Below are 21,466 nucleotides of genomic sequence, written 5' to 3' on the forward strand. Positions count from 1 at the left end.
CAAGGAGTTTTTGCTTGGGATCAGCTGAGTAGCATTCCTAACAAATGATTCCCAGTTTCTTAAGATCCAGGAAATTGACGTTGGGCCGAGTGTACTCCGCCTCAAAAAGGTCATGATTCGTCCCGTATCCGTCTTTGGGGCTGCGTGTATCTGGTCCATTCAGGGGATTTTCTCCAGAGCCATAGAGAAAGCTTGCCACCTCGTCTGAAAGCTTGATGAACCTCCCCGGCCATATGCGATGGCCTTTCATTGTGATTGTGACAGTCGGTTTCAGTGGTTGATCTCGCTTAGTCCAATCCAGTTCCTCTCGTATCCTCTCTAGTAGACCAGTCAAACACAGTTCATCAAAGGGGAACTCGATAAATTCCAAGTCAAGAGATCGTAATGAGGATGGTGCCAATTTGAGTATGTCCATCAACTCTGACGTATCAATGCTGAAACGAGAGAGCGCCAGATGAGACAGATTCGGCCACTCCTGAATAGGCAGAACCTCCTTCAGGGGAATAGGTGGATCCCTCATTGAATGAGATCCATCATTGAATGTAGTTGATAAATGGACATGGGTCAATTCCTTGGCCAGGCTCACAGCTTGACGGAATAATCCGCTTTGGAATCCTGTCCAGTAGCCACTACTACCAGTAAGTAAAGACAGATGAAGACGCCGGAAGCCTGGACGTTTCATGATGGCCGCAAATTGATTGTACTCCTCACATGGCTGGTCGAAAATCAAAAGTTAAGTCCAGTGTGGAGTTGCTTAGAGTCGAAGCTCAGCTCGGAAACATTATGCTTCTCAGCCTGTGACAAAAGGCGAAGAACAATTCGAGCCCCTCGCCATAGCTCCTTGTAGTCCTCTGTTGCCTCTGACCACGGTAGCGGCCCGACAACCTGACATTCAACAGGATCACAATGCCATCCTCGTGGAATCGGATAGTTGAATCCGTATGGGAATGCTCGGATCATAGGTGTCTCGTACAGTGGAGCAAACAGCCAGCCGTGAGCCGCAGGCGTAACGGTCACTCTTTTGAGCCGTGGGAATCGCTCCAGGCCATAAAGAAAGGCTTTTTTGTCGTCTTCGGATCCGATCACAGACGTCTGATCATCCAATAGTTGCCGATAATACTTCCAGCAGGCTTTCAATGGCATTTGGGCATCCATCTGGTGCTGACGTGCAGCATGGTCAGGTCGGTCCACGTCGCGGTATTTCCGATGCTTTATCCTGTAGCGGTTCTCTTCGCATTCCTCTGTGAACCAGATGGGACATCCCTTATTGGAGTTGATTTCCATACGTTCTGGGTCGATGCTTGGGTGCACGGTTTCCCATATCAACGGCGCGAATACAAACCGTGCGTCGTCCCAGATGATCTCCCTGATTTCGTGGCGAAACTTTGGATGGTCTGCTACAGCCCGAAAAACTTGGATGTTCAACGAGTTGGCCGAAAGGAACACACGTGAGGAGGAGAATGGTGAAATCTCGCCGAGGGCTTTGCACGTCAAGCGCAAGGACTTGACATCTTTGTTTGGCAGAAACGACACAATGGATGAAATTATTTCAGAGGGGAAACGCAGAATCCACGGGCTTTGTGTTGCCATCCTGGACGACGGGACTGGTGAAGCCCTTGGAGGTATGTCAATGGGTTGAAAGGTGCGAAGTTGCAAAGGTGTCAAGATGTGGGTGAACCCTTCACTCAAATAAACCAAGTGTCCCAGGGCAAAGCGGCCCGGGGTCAATTTCCTGATCTGAATATTTACAGTGACGGGACATGAGTTTTTGTACGGGGTAGCCCCACATAATACGGCGGACGATAGCGGCCATCGGGAAAGTGATCAATATGAGTGGCAGAACTATCACGTGCGGGAATCCTGGTAACCAATTTACACGCAGTTTGCCCCTCCTCACGAAGAATTAGTCTCCGACTACGTCGTTAACCTGTCAATCGGCGATCACGGCGGCGGCGAGTTCGAAGAGAAGAAAAAGCTTGAGTCCGACCGATGAGTTTCCTCTTGACTCGAATTCTTAGGAGAGTTATTCAGCAGAATGAGTTGGTCTTCTCAATAAAAACTTGATATGGCTCGGCACCGAGAAGATTTGAACTTGGTTCATATTGCCACGCAGTACTTTTGACAACCGAGGACGCCTCCGCTCGCTGGTATCGATATCCCCGAGCCCCAGGGTCTCAGCATAGTTTCATGGCGGGTGCGCATCGATTCATTGCTGTCGCTAATCCCGGTTCTGGATCTAGTATTCTTCGATATACTTGAATTTCTTCATAATACGTAAATAATTGTGATATAAAACCTCCTGTACATGGCCAGTATGGAAATGTCGCTGCCTTCGATGATGATCATGGAAGATTCATGGAATAGTTAGTGATGTATGGTCGGCAGAGGGGGAAAGGGAGTGCCCGTGTTGTCGAGCACTATTGTAAAAAGGAAGGTAAAAGCACCCCGCCCTGACCCATCCTTAATTATCTTGGAAACCGAGAGTGGGAGGCAGCAATCCATATTAAGCGCGGAAGGCTCTAGAATAACCATTATAATTCCAGTGATTGCTGGAAAGTGGGGCTCAGAAGTACAAATCACGCGTATTTACAGCATCTCTAGTCCTGAGACTCTGATATGTTCATTGGGCAATAGACAGAATGACTGGAAATGTATGGTCAATCTCAGCACCTATTGCCAATGGCTTCTTAGCGAGTTTGGTTTCGATCCATCAGAAAAATGCATTATTCGAACCTACATTCCACATTTCATCTACTCTACCCTCACGTCGCTAACTTTTTGGCCTGGGGATTTCTTCGACATGAATGAAGATCTAATTGATCTTTCACCCACACCGTTCCCATCGCAGAACACAATCTTCGACGAGTGTGCTTTGATATTAGGCGCAGAAGATATCCCGAGAATTGAGAGAGCACCAGATCTAGGCTTGTTGCATTTTGCTGATGCCCCTGTGGGTAGACCATTTCTACAAGCCTTGCGAGATTCATGCCGTTGTGTCAAATGCCAGCCTCGGAGCTCGAAAGATACTGCCATGAGAACACGAAAGTGCAAAGGGATGTCTGCTATAACACCAGTTCCATATACGTTTCCTGTCAATTATTTATGTTTCTGGTCAATCTTTTTCCTTTTCCTTTTTGATTGTTTTCGTTGTTAATTTGCTCGTTTCTGCTGAATTTTGTTCTGATTCAGGCTTTGCATTACCTTTTCCAACTCCTGTAGAACCACATTCGTACACATTTTCTGGTTTTCTTATTTCATTCTTCCTATCTGAGATATTCTCATATTTATGGATCCTTAGTGGTATTTAGTTTCTAACCACTCTCATCTTTTTTGAATATCGAATCAACCTTCCCACTATTTTCCAACCCTATCAAGCATAGTTTGAAACCCTGTGGCTTGTCAGACTAATTCCTCATTTTGGTTTTGGAGTTGGAGTTGCCTACTCTATCAAATTCCCATCTGGGTCTCTCACATAGACACTTCGAATCTTTCCAACCGCCCCGGTGCGATCGACGACCTGGTCACCTTCAAGGACCTGTGGTAACTAGCTTAGCACTTTTACTCGTCGGAATCCTCCATCGGCTCACCTCTATTTTGGCATCCTGGAAGGCTTGGTGAACTTTATCCACATTCTCATCTGTCAAGAAGCACAAATCGGCGCTGCCGGTCTTGACATTCTGCGCCTTGGGTTCGAATTCTTTCCCAGAAAGATGAAGATTGATCTTCTGAGTGCCAAAGAGCAGGGCGTGCCTGTTCATTCGGTCATTAAGTCCTCTTCCGAAAGTGTGGGTGGGATGTCCTCACCTCTCTACCGAGGGATCCTTCGGTGATGTAAAGACTTCATGCCGCATCCCTAGATGGGTCGTGTAGAAGTCCACTGTCTCTGGAATGGATCGGACTGTGAGAACCAAGTGGTCCAGCGACCGGACTGCAAATTTTCCAGTCATATCCTGACGATGCTGGTGAGGCGGGCGTCGAATTTGAGAATGGGAAGTAGGTATGTAGGCCAGTTACCGGCTATTTCACAACGTCGGGAACGGGCCGGTCGGCGCCGATGCATGGATCCCGAGGTGTGCATCTCAGCCCTACCGATTGTGGTACATGCCGCCATAACCATTTGTCTCGGGGTAGTAGTGTATTCCGGATCAAATTATACATTAGTCCCATCGAGAACGGTTCAAATCGCGGCAAAATTGGAAAGCCCAGACCTGGTCGTCACTGGAGACGAATTTTGGAACGCTGCCGCCCGGAAGGACTTCCCGGCACTAGTTCGACAGTGTGGACCGCGACGGGATCCCGTGGACGTCTGTACTTTTGTTGCATGATGGTGCGTAAATTACAGTCTGCCTGGAGAGTTTCGACCTGGGATTTACAGTATGAAAAAGTGAAAGTGCAAATACATTCTGACAACGAGACCTGCTCGTCTAAATACTGAACAACTCAATAGCAAGACAACATAAACCTCTATACCTCATCAGCGGTAGCGACGATGTTGATTCATCTCAAGTCGCTGCAATTTCTCTTCCAGAATGCGGATCGTTTTATCTTTTGAATTACCTTGTCTTGGATGTCGTGTAGATCTTTTTGACCTAACACCGTTCCTCTTCATGCGATCCGATCCCGATTCATCGCTCTGTAGATCCACGTCGTCCTCAAAACGAGCTCGAGCTCTTCCACGATGACGAGCTGAAGCAGGCATTCGCTTCAGTGCCTGATTGGTATAGCGCAATGAGGAGACGTCATTGTCAGTCTCAGTATCGGTTTCAATTCCAGATCGACGCTTCACCTTTGTATAACAATGAGGCGATCTATCGTCGTCAAGGTCGATCTCACTATCAGACTCGTCCCAGCCATGCCTGAGACGATAGGCAATTTCGAGATCCTTTGCTTTTTGGTAGATTACTTGGTCGCCTTGATGAGAGGAACCGTTCGTGATACGTCTGACGAATTGCCTGCCCTCCAAAGTGAAGGTGCCATCTTTCCATTTGACCAAGGCTCGAGTTTGTGGAAACACGGAATGAGGCACCGGTTGAATAAATGACAAGGGGTCGATGCCTACTTCATCATCATCTTCGACCTTCCAACCAATGCCGCGAATATCTTCGACATGCTGTCGACTAAACCGCCACTCTTCGCATAGGATTCCATCCTTCATAATTTCGACCTTTTGACTACCACGGGTCTTGGTCGTAAGAACCTTTTCAACGCGCTTTTGGTCATAGATTTCGTGAGATCCAGCTCTAATTCGATAAATCGGGGCAGAGCGATCACCATAGCGGACAAATATTTGCGAGCCAGTGCCTTTAGGCCACCAGTAGAGAACCTTTCCTCCATTCTGCCGACGTTGCTCCTTCATTGCCCTGGATTCTAATGAATCCAGGCGCGTTGGTCGGTTTTCCATAGAGGTTTCAGGATCATCCGACCCTGAATAATCATCGGTAGATTGTTGCTCTCGTCTCAAATCATCCACACTTTGGGTTTCGTCCTCCGATGCTTCACTTTCCTCGTCGGAAAGGTCGCGAATTGTCGGATCAGGCCCGCATAGCCTTTCATACCAGGAGGGGTGAAAGTTCCAGCTCCTGGGTAGATGATGTGGCCGATTGAGCAGCTTGAGTAGATCGCGAGTCCGATGGAAAGCATCCCATGCCGCTTCTGGGTTGCCTCTTTGCGCCAAGATCTCCCTCCTGCAGGTATCTGCAATTGGATCGTACGCTCTAGGTGGAATAGTCCCTTCATCAAGGTCGGCTACTTGATGTTTGTGGTTGGCAGCTCGGATTTGCTGGTTAAGCCTCTCGAAAAAGGCCTGCACGCACTGGCGTCAAGGTCTTCGGAATTGAAGAATTTCTCAATAGACCCGGCTTGATCGCCACTCGCCTCATCACGAATCACTTCTTTTACCCACCTTTTTAAGGGGATTGGCTTGTCCTCGGCTGGTGGGTCTTCATTCTCCTCTTCGCTCCCAGTCTCTGGGTCTGACCCCTGGGGATCTCCAGCATTGGAAGCAAATTCTTCCCCCGCTGATTCTTCATGGGAGAGGTTTCCCTCCTGCTCAGTTGTATTCTCTCTGTCTGTGACGGGAGTTTGAATATCTCGTGCGCTTGGTGGCTGGTTTCTGCGACTGTTGGGCTTCTTGCCTCTCTTGCCTCTTCCCATATTGGCCGATGAATGCGATCGCGTTGCTGTTCGCTAGACAATCAGGGCTATTTGTATCTTAGTCCTACTCCAAAGATAACAAGGTAAAAATTGGAAGGGGCCGAAACTGGAAGCAGCCGAAACTGGAAGGGACCGAAACTGGAACAGGCCAAAAATGGAACAAATCAAAATTGGAACTGGCCAAAAATTGACCACCAGATGACGGAAAGACTCTGCCTCTAAGAGTCAATAACGACAAATCATAGACTCGGATTCAATATTTGTGACTGTAATGCATAGAATATCTCGAATGTTCTTCTAATTACAATCTCGAACGCAAATATAGATTACCAAAGTCGGTTTTTCTACAACCAGAAGCGCGCTTCTTGGCGATCTAAATACCGTGAGCGCCTGGTGTTACGCGTTTTTAACTGGCCACCGTGCATGGTCAAACGTTAGGTCAGCAACTTACCAGTTGTAAATGGGTACAATAACGATATGTGCTGGTGTGCCAGAAATGGCCTTCTCTGCACCACTAGGGCCTCCTAGGAGTATTGACTTGCAACCGTACCGTTGCTGTGCTAAGCCTTACTGCGGCTCGGGTCTTTAGAGTAACTCTGAAGGGCGTGCCAGGTAGAGCGCCAGGTAGGTCAGTCCGAACAGTTGCCCTGCTCGTAGGAATTTTAGCTTGGTCAAACAGTGAGGATTGAATCAAGAGTGTATCCAAGTAACAATGTGTACTGTAATCGCATTGATCTGAGTTCGGTAAAAGCTCCTATTTGTGGGATAGAGGCTCTCGAACCTCAGTTACGTGTGGGTCCTCCCGGAGGGCCAGATTCAAATCTAGAAGACACTTGATCAGGGTCACGCTCCTGTAGGCTGGTGCTTGAATACCTCGAGCTTTCCTCTGTTGCTATTTGCCTTTCTTTTGTTCGATTCACTTGCTTGCGTCTTATTATGTGCCATTCTGCCTGCTTTTGGAGTTTCCCGTCGAAAAGCAAACTTTCTACTGCAATTTATAGATCAGGGAGCTGACTAGTCTAAGGTGTCGTTTCAGAATCAGCATATCAGTGATATCTGAAATAGATCTGGAATGAGGATTAAAAAGGCACATGCCCCCGCATAGTAGATGTATTGAAGTAACCTTGGAAAGATGACTGAGCAAGACGACGAGGCTATAGGCAATCAAAAGCGTGCTTCATGGAGATCCAAATGTCGGGCCACTCTCTCAAAACATATCTGTAAGCCACTCGCAGATAATATGTTATGACCTCAAATGAATCGAAAAAAGAGCTGTTCGTGGCATTCCGCCAGAAAGTATAAAATCGCATATCTCTTGGCTTTTGTGCTCGATCGAGGCGTTTCTTGTCCGACCCTGTCCTTCTTTTAGACCTTCACCCCCAGTCATTCTTTTGCTTTTCTTTTGCGGAGTAGCTCTGATATCTCGATCTCATCATGCGTTCCTTAAATGTTCTCTCGGGCTTGATGCTCGCTGCCTTCGGCCTTTGCCGTCGACCCTGCTGCGACCTACGACGGTGGTTACTCTGATGATGCCAAAGACGATGTCCAGCTCCGTATTGGTAACGGAGGCGCTGGCCAGAGTGGTCTGATTAAGGGTATGTCGCTACTCACTGATGACCCTCAACTGGCCATTGAGCCATTCTCTGACATAACTTGATGTAAAACAGCCCTCGCCAACGCCTTCATCAAGTCCAGCGTCCGCAATGGCTCCGACCCCCTCGCCGTCGAGTGGTACAATATGATACCATCGAGAGCATCAACTACCTGTAAGGACGGCACCATCGACATCGGAATCACCTATACTCCTGCCGCCGAGTCCATCGCCATCATGAAAGGCTTCGCCAAGGGACCGGCCTGATACGCCCGGCGCGACCGCTTCCTCCTCGTCGGCCCCAAGCCGAATCCGGCCAAGCTCTCCCACGGCAGGGACATCAAGACCATGTTCTCGAATATCTACAGCTACGCCGATGCCGGCACCAGTGATCTCTTCGTCTGCTTCCTTTCCCGCTACGACATGTCCGCCGCCAACATCAAGGACTGGCAGCTCTGAATCGAGATCGGCGAGGTCCCCTGGGCGACTGCTTGCTCGACCTGGTACTACCAGTACATTGCCTACCCCATCCAGGCTCTGACGGCTGCTGTCCTTCTGGATGAATACACCATTACCGACCGTAGCACCTAACCTATCTGTCTGTTGATCAGGAGATCGCCAACCGGACTTTCATTTACAAGGCTGCCACTGATGACGCCTCGGACCCCCTGCTTAACCCCGCTCACGTTCTGATCGGAAAGGACAGCAAGAACGAGAAGATGGCGGACAAGTTCACTCAGTGGGCTATTAGTGCTGAGGGCCAGGCCATTGAAGTGACGACTAGCTTGAGACTTTGATGGGGTTCTTGTCTTTGCATGAGGGGTGGCCGATAAGATTGACTTGTGCACCATATGGCATAGCCTGGTGCCTCTCTTCCCGATATCTAATTCTCCAATACATATCATATTGTCTAATTACAGACCATCTACGTCGAACGTCAAAAATGAAATGCACATTAATCGAGAATTCATCATTTTCACGATGTCTACTCTATTTCAGAATGGCGGGTTTGATAATGGGTTCACAAGTATTGGTTGGGTGGAATATATTCATATGGCCCCTGCGAAGACCAGGTCAGGGGAATGATGTGTATGTTGGCATGAGAAAAGGTCATCCACAATCGTACAGGGGTTCGCTGGTCATGATGCTACATGGCTATCTGAGATGCGGCTTTGAGTAGTACAGATGTGAGGTGAAATAGACAAGTGGGGAAGAAAGAAGCGGCCGGGCTGCGTCGGCCGGGCTGCGTACCAGACGAGCCACAGTGACAGAGGAACGCCTGTTCCAGATGCAATGGGGTACCGAGGAGATGCTTCGGTGTAAGAAGTACAAATAGGTCGCTGACAAGATGCAAGGGTATACGTATGAGAATAGTGGGCGGAGGGAATGGTGGTATCAGTGTGTCCCCTGTTTCCGGTGAAAGATCGCGAAGAGAGAGCTGAATCGGTGTCGTCGTTTCGTTTTTGCCGCGTCATGGTCTTTCCCATTCACAGTTAAAGGCTGGCAAGGCCCTGCCGGAGCACGGTCGACGAAACCATCGGGGGATGGTGATGGTTTGGAAGTTTCAGGTGCTAGCTGAGCTTTTATTTTCTTCTTGTATTGCCCGGGTTGAGTAGGGACATCTTCAGGTTCGTTCGAGTTTTGACGTAAGGATGGGGGACGAGAGACTACAATCTCGCGGCCGTTTTCGCCGGTGGCAGTGAACATGCTATGTCGATTCAATCGATTGCTGATGCCCGAGGAAGTCCGTTGCTTGGCTCTTTCTATGAACGCGGCGCCGGTGGAGTTGGAACGCTTAGAAAGGCTTCCAAAGGACTTTCCTCCCTCCGACGGGGCTGGCGCCATGGTATTCGACCGGCGGACACTAGAGACAGACGCGCAACGCTTGCCGTTCACACCGTTGGTGACTTCTTCCATAGGGCTCAGGTCATCCCGATCGACAAGTGCACTGCTCTCAGCCTTGGTCACTGTCGGCGAAGCGGTTTTGGATGAGGTCGGAGAGACGAGTGATTTGCCGTTGGGTGCCGAGACCGGGTCGCCATAACTGAAGTTGTGAGACCAACCCTCGCGGAAGGCGACCCAGATGCCAGTAGTGATGATCAGTGTGCGCAGACCATCATCCACGGTGACCACGTCGCTGGATTCGAGAGGAGCTTCAGTGTCCGACATGTCACTAACAACCGACATCGCTGAAGTGGGTGTGGTGGGGCCTGTACTCGATCGAGCGATGGCGGAATATTCATCGAAAACTTCTAAATGGTTTCGGGTCAAGGAGGCGATGACGGGATGCCGACGAGTGTGAGGATCGATCACGCTGAAGGTGAAGCGCTTGCCGTCGTCACGCGACGGAGTACCCGGGGCAACAGATGAGACGCGACGGCTCTTTCCAGCTCGCAATGCCCATCGCATAATGCGCAAGCCATTGTCCGTGCGGGCCACAAACTCATAGGAACCACTCGGTAACGGGGTCGCTTCCCAGACCGGTCCGAAGTTCAGACAGATCTCCGCCTTCCCTTTCAAGCGCGCGTCTTCCTGGAGCATCTGGCAGATGGTGGCCACAACTTCGCGGTGGTCCTCATCCTCACCTTCTACGCTTGGCTGTTTCTCGGGGATACTGGAAACGGTCCGCTCGTATAGTTCACTCATCACAATGATGAGATCGTTCGGGCCTAATCCATTTCGGCCGCGAAACAACGCCGGGAATCTTCGAGCTAGGCGTGGCAGATATAGAGTGGATGGGAGGACATCTAGAATCGGTAAAGGCCGCGGTGTCTGCGACACCTGCTGGAGTTGAAGCAGCAGCCGGGGGCGGAGTTTCAGACGCTTGTGACGAGCATGTGCGGCAGGGTGCGCGAGCTGATACGAGGTCTTTGGGCGCGTCAACTTCCGGTTGGTATTCGAGCTGACACGAGGTCTAGTGAGCGTAGGTGGTGGCGCTTGTGAGGACTCGCCTTCGCCCGACGTTGCGACGGGGCTCATGGCCGGGCCGGATACTGATCCCGCAGGGTGGCCAGAACCGCTGGCAGTCGCAGAGCCGGTCGTAGGAGCATCCGGCTGCGGTAATTTGGGGTAGAAATGCCCTAGGAGAGGGAGCGTGGGCAACGAAAAAGCGGCTGTATAGTAAGGAGAGTTGACAGTGGGCGGCGTGTCTGGTCGCGAGGTGGAATCCAGAGGATGAGCTGCTGCGGCATCCGCTGTGAGACCAAGATTCAACAGCATTCTTGGACTCAAAAGCGGAGCCACATTCGAACTCCTCCCCAGAATAGCAGGGTGTTTATAGAACCCCAGGCATCCACGTACGCATCCAAGACCGTCCGCGCGTCAACTGCGGGCGGGAAAACAGGCTGGTGGGGGGAAGCCCAAAACCGCAGCGAAAAACAGATTGCAAAGAGGGTCGAGAAAGAATGTCGAGAATGCCGAGCAAGTACAGAGAGGAAGGAGAATCCAGGCAGGAGATGGCGGGCTGGGAGGAGATGCAAGGGGCAAAAAGAAAGGAAGGCGTGTGCAGCTGTCGGGTGCCTCCCCGTCTTGTCGCATCGACTTGACCAGTACACAAATGCCAAAATCAATGGGCGGTCAGCCTTATACACCTCTGCATCTCTCGCGAGTGGAGCGGATCGGCCACTGCGGCCTCCGACACATCCGGCCGCCGATCCAGATGAAGGAAGATTGCAGTTGAGGCTCCGAGACCGAGCCTGCGTCATACTGAGCTGATTTTGCCCTCGCCGGCCTCCTGTTTGGCTCCATCCGGCCCTGGGCGCTGCTTGGCGATGCCCCATCCCTGCAGTCTTGGGCCATTTCCGGGCGTTATTGGTCCCAAGAGCATCAGAGGGCGGACGCTTACGGCGCCGAACTTCTTCAGCTTTTCGCTCAGCAGCAGGGCGGAACCGTTCATCTCATTACGTCCGTACGAAAACACGGGCTGAAAGAACCCTCTCTACGACCACAACCCCGGAACCACGAATCCATTCTCATCCATCAAAGTCTGGCAGTGATTACTGAGCAGCGCCAGTGATTACTGAGCAGCTGTACTGAGCAGCGCAAGTGATTACTGAGCAGCTGTACTCCATCGCGATGAGAGGGGCGGACTTGGCCCGAGGCCCTCTTGGTGGGGTTCCAGGTCATGCCAGCGACAGACTTTTCCTCGTGGCACGCTTGCAAGACCGAATAACACGAAAAAAACCTTGATCTCCGGTTCGTGCCGTCCAGCATAAGTCCCGCGCAGACCGGGTCCGCAAAGTGCAGAAAGTCCACAGCTGTCGGCGCGGAGCAACTGTTTGTAAAAGCGCCGAAATGCTTTCGCCGGCTGCGTTCGGAGCCCCACTGGCGAATTAGGGTTTCCTTGATTTTGAGCAGTCAGCACAGTGTGGGTGAGTTACCACAGTGATGTTTGTCTGCCAATACAAACTTGGTCGTAGGAAAGCAGAGGTACTCCTAGATCATAATGCTTGGCATGCTCACGGGAGTACCTGAGGACATCCCATAATATACGATACGGTATATCGAGAATCAGACCCTTACTCCGTCGCATGGTCCAGCTCAATAGGGCTGAGAGCATCCCAAGGTTCTCGGTGGGCCGAATCACATTTGGTTGTTAATTGCCCAGATTTCGTTTCTCGTCGGATGACCACCTGCCAAGAGGTCTCGTATGGCTCGGTCTCTGTTGCCACTGGACCTGGATCGGTACTATTGTATTAGCTGACAGCCGCTAGAAGTCACCTCCGAAGCACCGCTGCTCTAAATTTGTGCAAAATCTTGTACAGTGGCATTCGACCATCCTGTTTCAATAGAACGACGCACGGTAATTCCTCAGTAGAAGATTCCATCGGAGCAGGAAAACCTTGGGGCCGAATCGAACTATAGGACGATCGGCGGCGCCGCCGGGGTACGGCGCTGCATTAGCTCCGCTGACTAATTATGCTCGGGATATGAAAGCTGGGCGGAAATGCCTCGGCTGCTGTTGCTCAAGGAGCTCCCATCGACGTCAACACAACAGCGGCACCGTCATGCCCTCCATTGGCCGCGTCTCGGCGTCTCTGTTACGCGTAGACAACCCTGGTCGGAGTTTGACTCTCGCCTTCTGGCTCTGGAAAGCTCTCATATTCTTCGTGGTGGTCGCCTGTCCAGGTCCGGGCTATGACACCTCCACCACATTGATCTCCGACCAGCAGGCCGGTCTGGCCCCCGACAGCCAGGCCGTGTCGCTTCCCTTCACATTCAAGTTCGCCCGATGGGATGCCATTTACTTTCTGCACACCGCGGAAAATGGCTACATCTTCGAGCAAGAGTGGGCCTTCAGTTATCCCCGAGTCCTCGGGTTCTTTCTTTCGGGTAAGTTTTCAATGGTTGCTCCGATGGCCGACTGCCTCGCCCCAATCTCGGGAGATCATATCACTGATCGGTCATCAGGAATTCGCAGATCCGGTGGCCAGGGTGGGCCTGTCACAGCTGCATTGATCGGCGTGGCCTTGTCCCACGTCGCGCATTATCTCTCCGTGCTAGCCCTGTATGGGCTTTCTGCCAACGTCTTTGGTCATGCAACGGCCACCCAGAGGCTAATTTGCTTCTTGTCGGCTGCTCTGCACATCATCTGTCCGGCAGGTGCCTTTCTCTCTGCACCGTACGGAGAATCCATCTTCTCCTTTCTGAATATCTCGGGCTTCTATTTGTACACGTCGTCCCTCATCGCCGAGCATAATGGGGCGATCCGCTTCCGGGATATTCTGGTGCTCACGGCAGGCGTGCTTTTTGGTCTTGCGACCCTCGTCCGCAGTAACGGAATTCTGAGCGGATTCTTGTTTGCTTACGATGCTGCTATCTTGTCTTGGACCGCCCTTACTCAAGGTATCCCTTACCGCACTATTCGTCGGCTAGTGGTTATCATCCTAGGTGGATCCATCGTAGCGTTGGGGATGATTGTCCCCCAAATATTCGCCTACCGCAGCTATTGCATGGTGGAAACTAGCGCCCGACCTTGGTGCAACTGGCCTCTTCCTAGTATCTATAGCTGGGTCCAGGGTCATTATTGGTGCGTGCCATCTTTCTCATGAGCTCCCCCCCCCCCCCCTCCCCCGGCGGGGGGGCCGGGCTACATGTGTGATAGTTCTTTGTTGCTAATGATGACCTCTAGGAATGTCGGGTTTTTGAGATATTGGACAATTTCCAACATCCCCCTCTTTCTTCTTGCTGCGCCAGTCTTGGCGATTTTGGTCAAGTCATCGTGGTGGGCGCTTCAAGCTCCATCGACGTTGGCTTCTGGATCTGGCGGTCATTCGTCTTCCCCAGTGAGTCCAGGGTCGATGCTGTTTCGGTTGGCTGTCCCCCAGGGACTGCTGGCGGTCATGGCCTTGACGAGCTATCATGTCCAGATTATCAATCGTATTTCGTCGGGGTACCCTTTGTGGTACTGGTGGTTGGTGTCGACCGCCATGGATAGCCTGCACGATCCCCGCAAGAGCTACCGCATTCTGTCGGTCACGGGCCAAGCGATGGTGGGCTATGCTTTGATACAAGCGGTTCTTTTCGGTTCTTTTTTGCCGCCAGCATGAGAAAGCCACATGTGTTGGAAATATACCACTGGCCAATTTTCATCTCACCGTAATACTATGCTTGACTTAATAATGTAGTTGGCGGCTCCGCTTGTGCCCGGGTGTGCCGCTTGCGTAATGGACCGGCTGCCTAAGTTGGCTGAGGCGTACTGGTGATGCCTTGCTTGCCCCCAAAACTGGTATAAAATGTAGATTGTCACGGTGCTAGAAGACAAAATAAAGTGCTAGTAGACAGCTGTAGAACGTCTGCAGGACCGAATATCCACCAGCTTAGGGCGATCTATTTTTGTTGCTCCCACGCGGGTCTCCAGCTGCAGGGCCAAAGCTCTTTACGTGGAATTATGTCATCAGGTCTCGCCGACCTCTCCTTCGACACTTCCCCACGAACATCAGATTCCCCTTCAAAAGACGAACGCCCCTAGACCCTCACCGATTACTAAGATCTGGCCCCCATTCGGATCTCCAGCCTATCTCAAGCTTCAACTACTGCGACCGTCTCGACTGCCCCAGTACCTCATGCGCACCCGGCCGTGTGGAACGCATCCTCCGGCCTCAACTCCCGCATCACTGGGCTTGGAACTCCGATTTTCGTGGTAAAAGGTAACTTATCACCCTCTCATCTTGCGGCAGCCTTGTGCATGCACATCCACGATTTTTGACCCTCCGCGGTTGCTGACGTAGCGGTTTTAGAGCCCGATCTGACGTCCGCGCCAACACCTCCCTCGCCCCATCTCCACCCCGTCCTCTCATCCTCTCTCCTCTCACTCGCGTGCGATTATGGACGCCTCGGCCCCCAAGGCGATTCTCACATCCCATAACTTTTCCCATGGTGCAGAGATCTCCCGCGCTACCTCACCCGGTGGTGAGCCCGCCGCGGTAAACGGTGGTGGCGAACCGAAAGCCCGCGTCCGCCCGCGCACCTATCCATACTTCAAATACCTCCCCTACCCCCTCGAAGATGAATCAGAGCGAGAAGTGACCCTGCAAGAGATTTTGAAACAGCTTTACATTTCAGTCGAAGCCGGTGATTTCAACCCGGGGGCTGTGCACTGGACACGCGAGCTTCGAGGATGGCTCTCACTGAAGTTTGATCCCACTCGAACGGAAAGGATCAACCTGGTAAAGCTATACTATGAACTTTCGCTAGCTCCGGGAATTGACCCAGGTGTCTCGGAGCGCTTTGCAAGCATGTTCATGCTTCTTACCAAGTGAGTAACAACCTCTCGGCAAACATGGATTGAGGAGAACCAACACTAATTCCAATTATTATCTAGGCGCAAGCACTATCTTCGACCCGTGAAAGACCTGACCCTAGACTGGAAGCCGCTTTACAAGGAACTGAAAGCTTTTGTCCTCCCCACCGAGTCTGGCCTCGTCCATTCGACCAACCTAAAGCGGAATGTAAAGACGCTGACCAAGCTATGCGCTTTCGCGCAGCTCTTCGTCGACCCTTGCGAACTACCAGCCATGCTCGAGGAGTTCCTTCCTCACTACACCACCTCATTCTCCGAAGGCGCTTTCGTGGTTGCGGGATTGGTCAATCTCTTGCTGCCCACATCACCTGCCCCCGCAGACCGACAAGACCTCCTCCCGCAAACTCATTTGCCGACTCATTTCCATCTTTGGTTTTTGGTGGGACGCTCGAAGACCTTTGACACGACATATCTCGATTATTTGTCTCGATTGGCCCGCGATTCGCTGACAGCTGCTCACATTCCGTTCTCTGAACATGGTATATTCACGAAGGAACAGTCCTCACTGATTTTCACTGCAATTCTGAGGCTGCTGGAGATTCCCGTAGGACAGTCCACTTCGCCATACAGCGCCTTGGTCGATATCTCTTCTGGTCTGGGTATAATGCTTGATCGCGACACGCGGAAGCATCCCGTGGCTCACCACATTGCCCGCTGGATTGTGATGTCGCTGTCTCCTGCTTGTCTTGAGTCGGAGGATTCCATACTCACACAGCTCGAGGGACTCATTCAAGCGGTGGAAACGTTCTTCCACCCTTCGAACTCGGGTGGCTGGACCAAGACACTTTCGCAGTTAGTTTATTATCTGACAGATTTTTTTGTGATGCGCTGGAATCGCGAGCAAAGCGGAGAGCTGGAGGTGCCTCCTGAGCGGCGACTAAATGAAGCACTCAAGTGCCGCTTTGTCTTGTGCCTGAGGGACGTAATCTTCATGGGCATCTACGCCAAAAGCAGTACTGCCATGACTTTCTCCCTGTCCACGCTTCAAGGTCTTGCCTACCTGGAGCCACACCTGATCCTTCCCGGCGCCTTGCAGAGAATCTACCCTTCTCTTCAAGGTTTGGTCGAGGTTCACCGGACAACTTCTTCCCTCCGCGCCATGCAAGTACTCTCCCGGGTCATCACTCGGACTAAGGGCTACCGCTGCCATATGACTACACTACTCGGTCTTGCGCTGCCTGGTATTGACGCGAATGACCTGGAAAAGTCACTCCATGCCCTCTCATTTATCCAGTCGGCATGCTACAATATTCCGATGATTGATATGGCCCAGGGACGAGAGGACGTCAACTGTAACATGCTCGCGGTGCAGTGGATTACCGGCGAAATGGAGAGAATGGAAGAACAGGGCTCAGACGTGCAGCTGAATTATGACACTGAGCTTGACGACGCGACCGAAGAGATGATTTTGCGCTCATCGACTTGTGGTTTCGGTGATTTTACCATCTCCTTCCTTGGTCGTGTCTTTACGCTTCTCGAGAATTTGCCCGATGTGACCAGGGTTCGCAATGGGTCTCCCGAGGAAAACATTGTCAATACACTGCCTGCTACCTTCATGCCCCTCCTTGCTTCTCTGTCACCGGAGTATTACGACATTGCCTTGTCCAAGATTGTCGACTTCGTCTCGAACCACGTGATCCACCAGGCTCGAGATGCCATGGCCTTCATTTGCAATGCGCTGTGCAAGGTCAACCCCGAAAAGGCTCTCAAACGCTTTATCCCGGTTCTCACCCAAGCCATTCGCACCGAAATCGAAGACAACGGTGCCGGGTCGACTCGGACAACTGGCACGGATGTCCTCCCCCGCGATCGTGGTCTGGTTTGGAACGTTAGTATGCTGAGCATGTGTGTTGTCCATGTTGGAGACGCCGTCTTGGCTCATCGTCAAGAGCTCTTTGATATTGCAGTGTACATGCAAAAGACATGCCGGGGAATCCCCACCGTCCATATCTCCAATTACATTCATCACCTCCTGCTGAATCTGACTGGGACCTACACCAGTGACTATTCTCTTTATGAGAAGGCAGATACAACCGAAGGTATCGAGCCCAAGCACTGGAGCTACAGTGCCGATGTTCGCAATCTCAACATTAATTGGCATGTACCCAAGCGGGAGGAGCTGGAATTTGCCGTTGAAGTTTTCAAGAATCAGGCTGAGTCGGCTCTGAAGCACCTGACTGGTCTGACGAACGAGACTTCGAGTATCAAACGAGACGGAAGTGGCAAAGAGTGGTCCGATGAAGTTACCCGTAATCTGGTTCTTCTTCGACTGCTCCTGTCCGGTATCTCTGTCCTCTTCGATTCTAAGGCGGCCGCGAACTCCTCGTCGGATTCTTCCAACGGTGCATCCACTGTCTCAAGTGAATTCGAAATGGTGGATGACTCGGCTTCAAATGGAACGGATATGGAATTCGATGCTGCTCTCGATAATACCGACGAGTCCGTCATCAGGGAAAGCTTCTCATACCCGACTGGATACCCTCTGCAAGAGGGAGATCCTCTCTATACTACAATTCACGAAATTCGCGAAAGAGCTGGCTGGGTCTTGCACGAGACCCACCGATTCCTCAGTGACAAGCAAGAGGATGATGTGGCCTCCTTTGGTGCGCTCTACTCAGCCTTCCGGTCCTGGTTTGTCGATGTCGGTATCGAGCGATCTGCTCATGTCCTGGATCGTGTGACCAGACTACTCGCGGCCGATATTCACCCTTACAAGATGAGCGGTATCCGGAAAGATTACCCTCGGGCATTGCTCGTGCGTAGGGCCAATGTCTACCACCTGCAACGTCTTCGTCACAATGCCGCGCCGCGCCGGCGATCTAAGCTTGACGAAGTTCTCCTCTATGATCTTGCCGAGTCTTGCGTCTCTCTTTACACTGAAACCCGACGCAACGCCCAGAATGCGGGCGAATCAGCACTGAAGGCAGTCTTTGGGGCTCGCAACCTCGTCATCCCTCCTCTTCTCAAGGCCCTCCAGAATGGCGTTAAAGAGAACGACCATGCGCGCATCAAGGGTGCTCTGTTTTCATTGCTTTTGAGCAGTGTCGCCAAGACAGTCGGACGTAACTGGAAGTTCACCCCGACTTTGATCCGTACTTTCATCGACGCTAGTGCTGTTGACAAGCCTTCCGTTCAGAAGATTTGCTCTAGTGCCGTGTTCCAGATCATGGACTATGGTCGCGCCATGGAAAGGATGGCCATTTTGGATAGACAAATCGTGGAGGCTGTCGCTCCTAGTGAGGATGTTACCGAGAATATTGAGCAGAAGCGCAAGATGATCAACAAGAAGCGCGCGGCAATTGAAAAGAAGAAGGCCGATCTTGCCGAGGAGCTGGTCAACCTGGCGCGTATTTCGCACTGGAAGATCGCTAGCAGGGCCGCGACCATTGTCATCACGATGGGCCTCCGATTTGACTACATCGCTAGCGAGAATTTGATTGAGCTTGTCACCCTCGGTTCGATCGACGACCACCCCGGCCTGCGAGGCATGTATTCCCAGGCACTGATTGCATTGTTTACGATGATCGATGTGCGTGCTATTTGCACTCACGATTACAAAAATTACATTTTGGGCCATCAGCACTTCCCATCGAAGATCAAGGTCGCAACTCGCCCGGATGAGAAGGACTGGACGCATGAGTACCTTGCTAGCTTTGCCAAACCCGAGGCTGAGTACTATGTTGACCATGACTTCCCTGGCTGGCTGGTCTGGGGAAAGACCTTGCCTGCCTACAAGTCCAATGTGGCGCGGGACATCGAGTATGACGAGACTGAATGGAACGTGCGCAAGCAAATGGGCAAGCAATTCACTCGCGAGTGGTTTGCCAAATTCTTCCATTATCTGAAGCAGGAGCCAAGGGATCCTTCTGCCGATAAATTCCGCATGTCGTGCGCCATGATGCTCCTTTATGCTTTCGAGCTTATGCTTCGTGATGGCCTCACAGCTGCTTCGTTCAAGGACATTCAACAAGAAATCCAAGCTGTCTTCGAAGATGGTAGCGACAAGCACCAGCACCGTGCTACTGCTGAAATCCTCGGTGCTTTGATCAGCTCTGTGACCGATTCCAGTGTCGAGAACCGCTCGCTGGTTTGGGAATATGCTTTTCCAATTGTTAGGAAGATTTTCACCGATGGCCTGACACCTGAAAACTCTGGCTACTGGACAACCTTCCTTCACATGATCTTGCAATGCCGCGATCCCCGCCGAGCATGGCCTTTGGTCGACTGGCTGGCTAGCTTCCGGTTGGATATGTCTACCAACGCAGCTTTCAAGGAGAGCTCGAAGATCAACCTACTCCACCAGTGTATCATCGATGCTGGCTGGCATTTCCAGCTTGAAAAGCCGATCGTTCAAGACTTTCTCGCGCACCTGGATCATCCTTACAAGGGCGTTCGTGAGGCTATGGGTCAAACCCTTGCCACCATCTACCGCACGAGGTATCACGAGTCATACCCAGATCTTCAACACCTCCTGGATGATCAGAAGTCCGCATCATCCGTGGGTAGCTACCCCTACGCACCTTCTGACGAGTTTTCGGCCATGGTCCGCGGTGTATTCGCTCGAATTGAAGAATGGCGCAAGTCCCGAACTCCTGGACAACAAACGCCATCCTCCTACACTTCTGGTAGCAAGACGGTGCTTCTCTGGCTGGATTCGACTTTGTCTTCCCACGAGTGCACTCAGCTTGTTCCCTTCTTCCCCGATGTGTTCACTGCTCAACTGCTACACATGATGGATGTGAAGGAGGATCCAGAACTGCAGTCCCTTGCCTACCATGTCTTCCGCCATCTCCCCAACATCCCCTACCCTGCGGAGAAGAACTCCGAGTTCATTCAATCCCTTATCCGTATCGGCCAGACCTCGCCCTCATGGCACCAGCGTCTGCGTGTCATGATCAACATCCAAATCATCTACTTCCGTCGTCTCTTCCTGCTTGACCCGGCCGATCGCGACAAGCTCTTCGAGTGCATTGCGTCCATGCTTGAGGACCCTCAGCATGAAGTCCGCGCCGGCGCTTCGGCTACGCTGTCGGGCATGATTCGATGCTCGCCCGTCTTCCTGCGCGACAAGATGGTCAGCCGCTTCCAGGAGCGCTTCACCAAGCTTCTGGCAGATAATCCTTTGCCTAAGAAGCCGAAGAACTTCCGCTCTGGAATTTCTTCTGCAGTTTCCTCCGGCACTGGCACCCCCACTCCTGAGCACAACCGTCTTATCATTGTCCGTCACGGTGCTGTGCTGGGTCTGGGCGCGCTCATTCAGGCATTCCCGTACAATAGTCCTCCGCCGCACTGGATGCCTGAAGCCTTGACTACCATCAGCATCCGCGCTGCCAGTGACCCTGGCGTCGTGGGTTCGAGTGTCAAGACGATCATCAGTGAATTCAAGAAGACCCGCCAGGATACTTGGCATATTGATGCTAAGGTAAGCTACAATCTAATTGGACACATGGCCCTGATGCATGTACTAACTTTTTTTCTTTAATAAGGCATTTACTCCGGATCAATTGGAGGATCTTTCTGGTGTTCTTTGGAAGAGCTACTTTGCTTAATCCAAACGAATCTCTTGTTTGTGTAATACCCAGGGGTGGATTCTTTTGGATGGCAAACCTGTTCATGTAAGTTAGAACCTGTCAGATTATTGTCACGAATACAACCATTGTCGAGTACAACCATAGATGTTTTGAGTGAGCCTGTGACTAATGCAGGCTTTCTTCCAACAGAACTTGAGTCGGAGCAGAGAATGGGTCCAGAGTCTTCGTATTCCCGACCATGCTTGTGTTGTAAATTCCCGAGTCGGCTATCTGGAAGAAATGAATTTCCATTGTTCATTTAAAATACTCAAGCCTTGGAATTCCGGCGTAGAGATAATAAAACCATATGACACAAACACTCAAAATATGATTTCTAGAAGCCGGTTTTTT

At 51.5% G+C, this 21,466-nt stretch overlaps 10 protein-coding genes across 10 annotated transcripts; 4 read left to right on the top strand and 6 right to left on the bottom strand.

The window, feature by feature from the left end:
• Positions 1–37: 37 nt before the first annotated feature.
• Positions 38–682, bottom strand: N7532_008273 (uncharacterized protein; the record flags this gene model as incomplete). Its single annotated transcript, XM_056620765.1, has 1 exon — positions 38–682. The coding sequence occupies one exon, from the start codon at positions 680–682 to the stop codon at positions 38–40; it is 645 nt and encodes a 214-aa protein (XP_056471571.1).
• A 44-nt stretch (positions 683–726) lies between these two features.
• On the bottom strand, positions 727–1,590 carry N7532_008274 (uncharacterized protein; the record flags this gene model as incomplete). Its single annotated transcript, XM_056620766.1, has 1 exon — positions 727–1,590. The coding sequence occupies one exon, from the start codon at positions 1,588–1,590 to the stop codon at positions 727–729; it is 864 nt and encodes a 287-aa protein (XP_056471572.1).
• Positions 1,591–3,439: 1,849 nt separating this feature from the next.
• On the bottom strand, positions 3,440–3,947 carry N7532_008275 (VOC family protein; the record flags this gene model as incomplete). The annotated part of the gene is made up of 3 exons (XM_056620767.1): positions 3,440–3,535; positions 3,588–3,750; positions 3,805–3,947. The coding sequence occupies 3 exons, from the start codon at positions 3,945–3,947 to the stop codon at positions 3,440–3,442; spliced, it is 402 nt and encodes a 133-aa protein (XP_056471573.1).
• A 527-nt stretch (positions 3,948–4,474) lies between these two features.
• N7532_008276 (uncharacterized protein) lies at positions 4,475–6,153 on the bottom strand (the record flags this gene model as incomplete). Its single annotated transcript, XM_056620768.1, has 2 exons — positions 4,475–5,803; positions 5,899–6,153. The coding sequence occupies 2 exons, from the start codon at positions 6,151–6,153 to the stop codon at positions 4,475–4,477; spliced, it is 1,584 nt and encodes a 527-aa protein (XP_056471574.1).
• Positions 6,154–7,285: 1,132 nt separating this feature from the next.
• On the top strand, positions 7,286–8,011 carry N7532_008277 (uncharacterized protein; the record flags this gene model as incomplete). Its single annotated transcript, XM_056620769.1, has 3 exons — positions 7,286–7,373; positions 7,692–7,748; positions 7,821–8,011. 3 exons carry the CDS (start codon positions 7,286–7,288, stop codon positions 8,009–8,011), a joined length of 336 nt encoding a protein of 111 aa, XP_056471575.1.
• An 81-nt stretch (positions 8,012–8,092) lies between these two features.
• N7532_008278 (uncharacterized protein) lies at positions 8,093–8,541 on the top strand (the record flags this gene model as incomplete). The annotated part of the gene is made up of 2 exons (XM_056620770.1): positions 8,093–8,143; positions 8,329–8,541. 2 exons carry the CDS (start codon positions 8,093–8,095, stop codon positions 8,539–8,541), a joined length of 264 nt encoding a protein of 87 aa, XP_056471576.1.
• Positions 8,542–9,139: 598 nt separating this feature from the next.
• N7532_008279 (uncharacterized protein) lies at positions 9,140–10,963 on the bottom strand (the record flags this gene model as incomplete). The annotated part of the gene is made up of 1 exon (XM_056620771.1): positions 9,140–10,963. The coding sequence occupies one exon, from the start codon at positions 10,961–10,963 to the stop codon at positions 9,140–9,142; it is 1,824 nt and encodes a 607-aa protein (XP_056471577.1).
• Positions 10,964–11,444: 481 nt separating this feature from the next.
• On the bottom strand, positions 11,445–11,639 carry N7532_008280 (uncharacterized protein; the record flags this gene model as incomplete). Its single annotated transcript, XM_056620772.1, has 1 exon — positions 11,445–11,639. The coding sequence occupies one exon, from the start codon at positions 11,637–11,639 to the stop codon at positions 11,445–11,447; it is 195 nt and encodes a 64-aa protein (XP_056471578.1).
• A 1,111-nt stretch (positions 11,640–12,750) lies between these two features.
• N7532_008281 (uncharacterized protein) lies at positions 12,751–14,448 on the top strand (the record flags this gene model as incomplete). The annotated part of the gene is made up of 3 exons (XM_056620773.1): positions 12,751–13,772; positions 13,875–14,235; positions 14,371–14,448. The coding sequence occupies 3 exons, from the start codon at positions 12,751–12,753 to the stop codon at positions 14,446–14,448; spliced, it is 1,461 nt and encodes a 486-aa protein (XP_056471579.1).
• Positions 14,449–15,069: 621 nt separating this feature from the next.
• Positions 15,070–21,094, top strand: N7532_008282 (proteasome activator BLM10; the record flags this gene model as incomplete). The annotated part of the gene is made up of 3 exons (XM_056620774.1): positions 15,070–15,500; positions 15,567–20,967; positions 21,032–21,094. 3 exons carry the CDS (start codon positions 15,070–15,072, stop codon positions 21,092–21,094), a joined length of 5,895 nt encoding a protein of 1,964 aa, XP_056471580.1.
• Positions 21,095–21,466: the final 372 nt, after the last annotated feature.

The sequence above is a fragment of the Penicillium argentinense genome (genome assembly GCF_028826775.1).
Source record: "Penicillium argentinense strain IBT 30761 chromosome Unknown utg000009l_segment0_segment0, whole genome shotgun sequence".
Taxonomy (NCBI): domain Eukaryota; kingdom Fungi; phylum Ascomycota; class Eurotiomycetes; order Eurotiales; family Aspergillaceae; genus Penicillium; species Penicillium argentinense.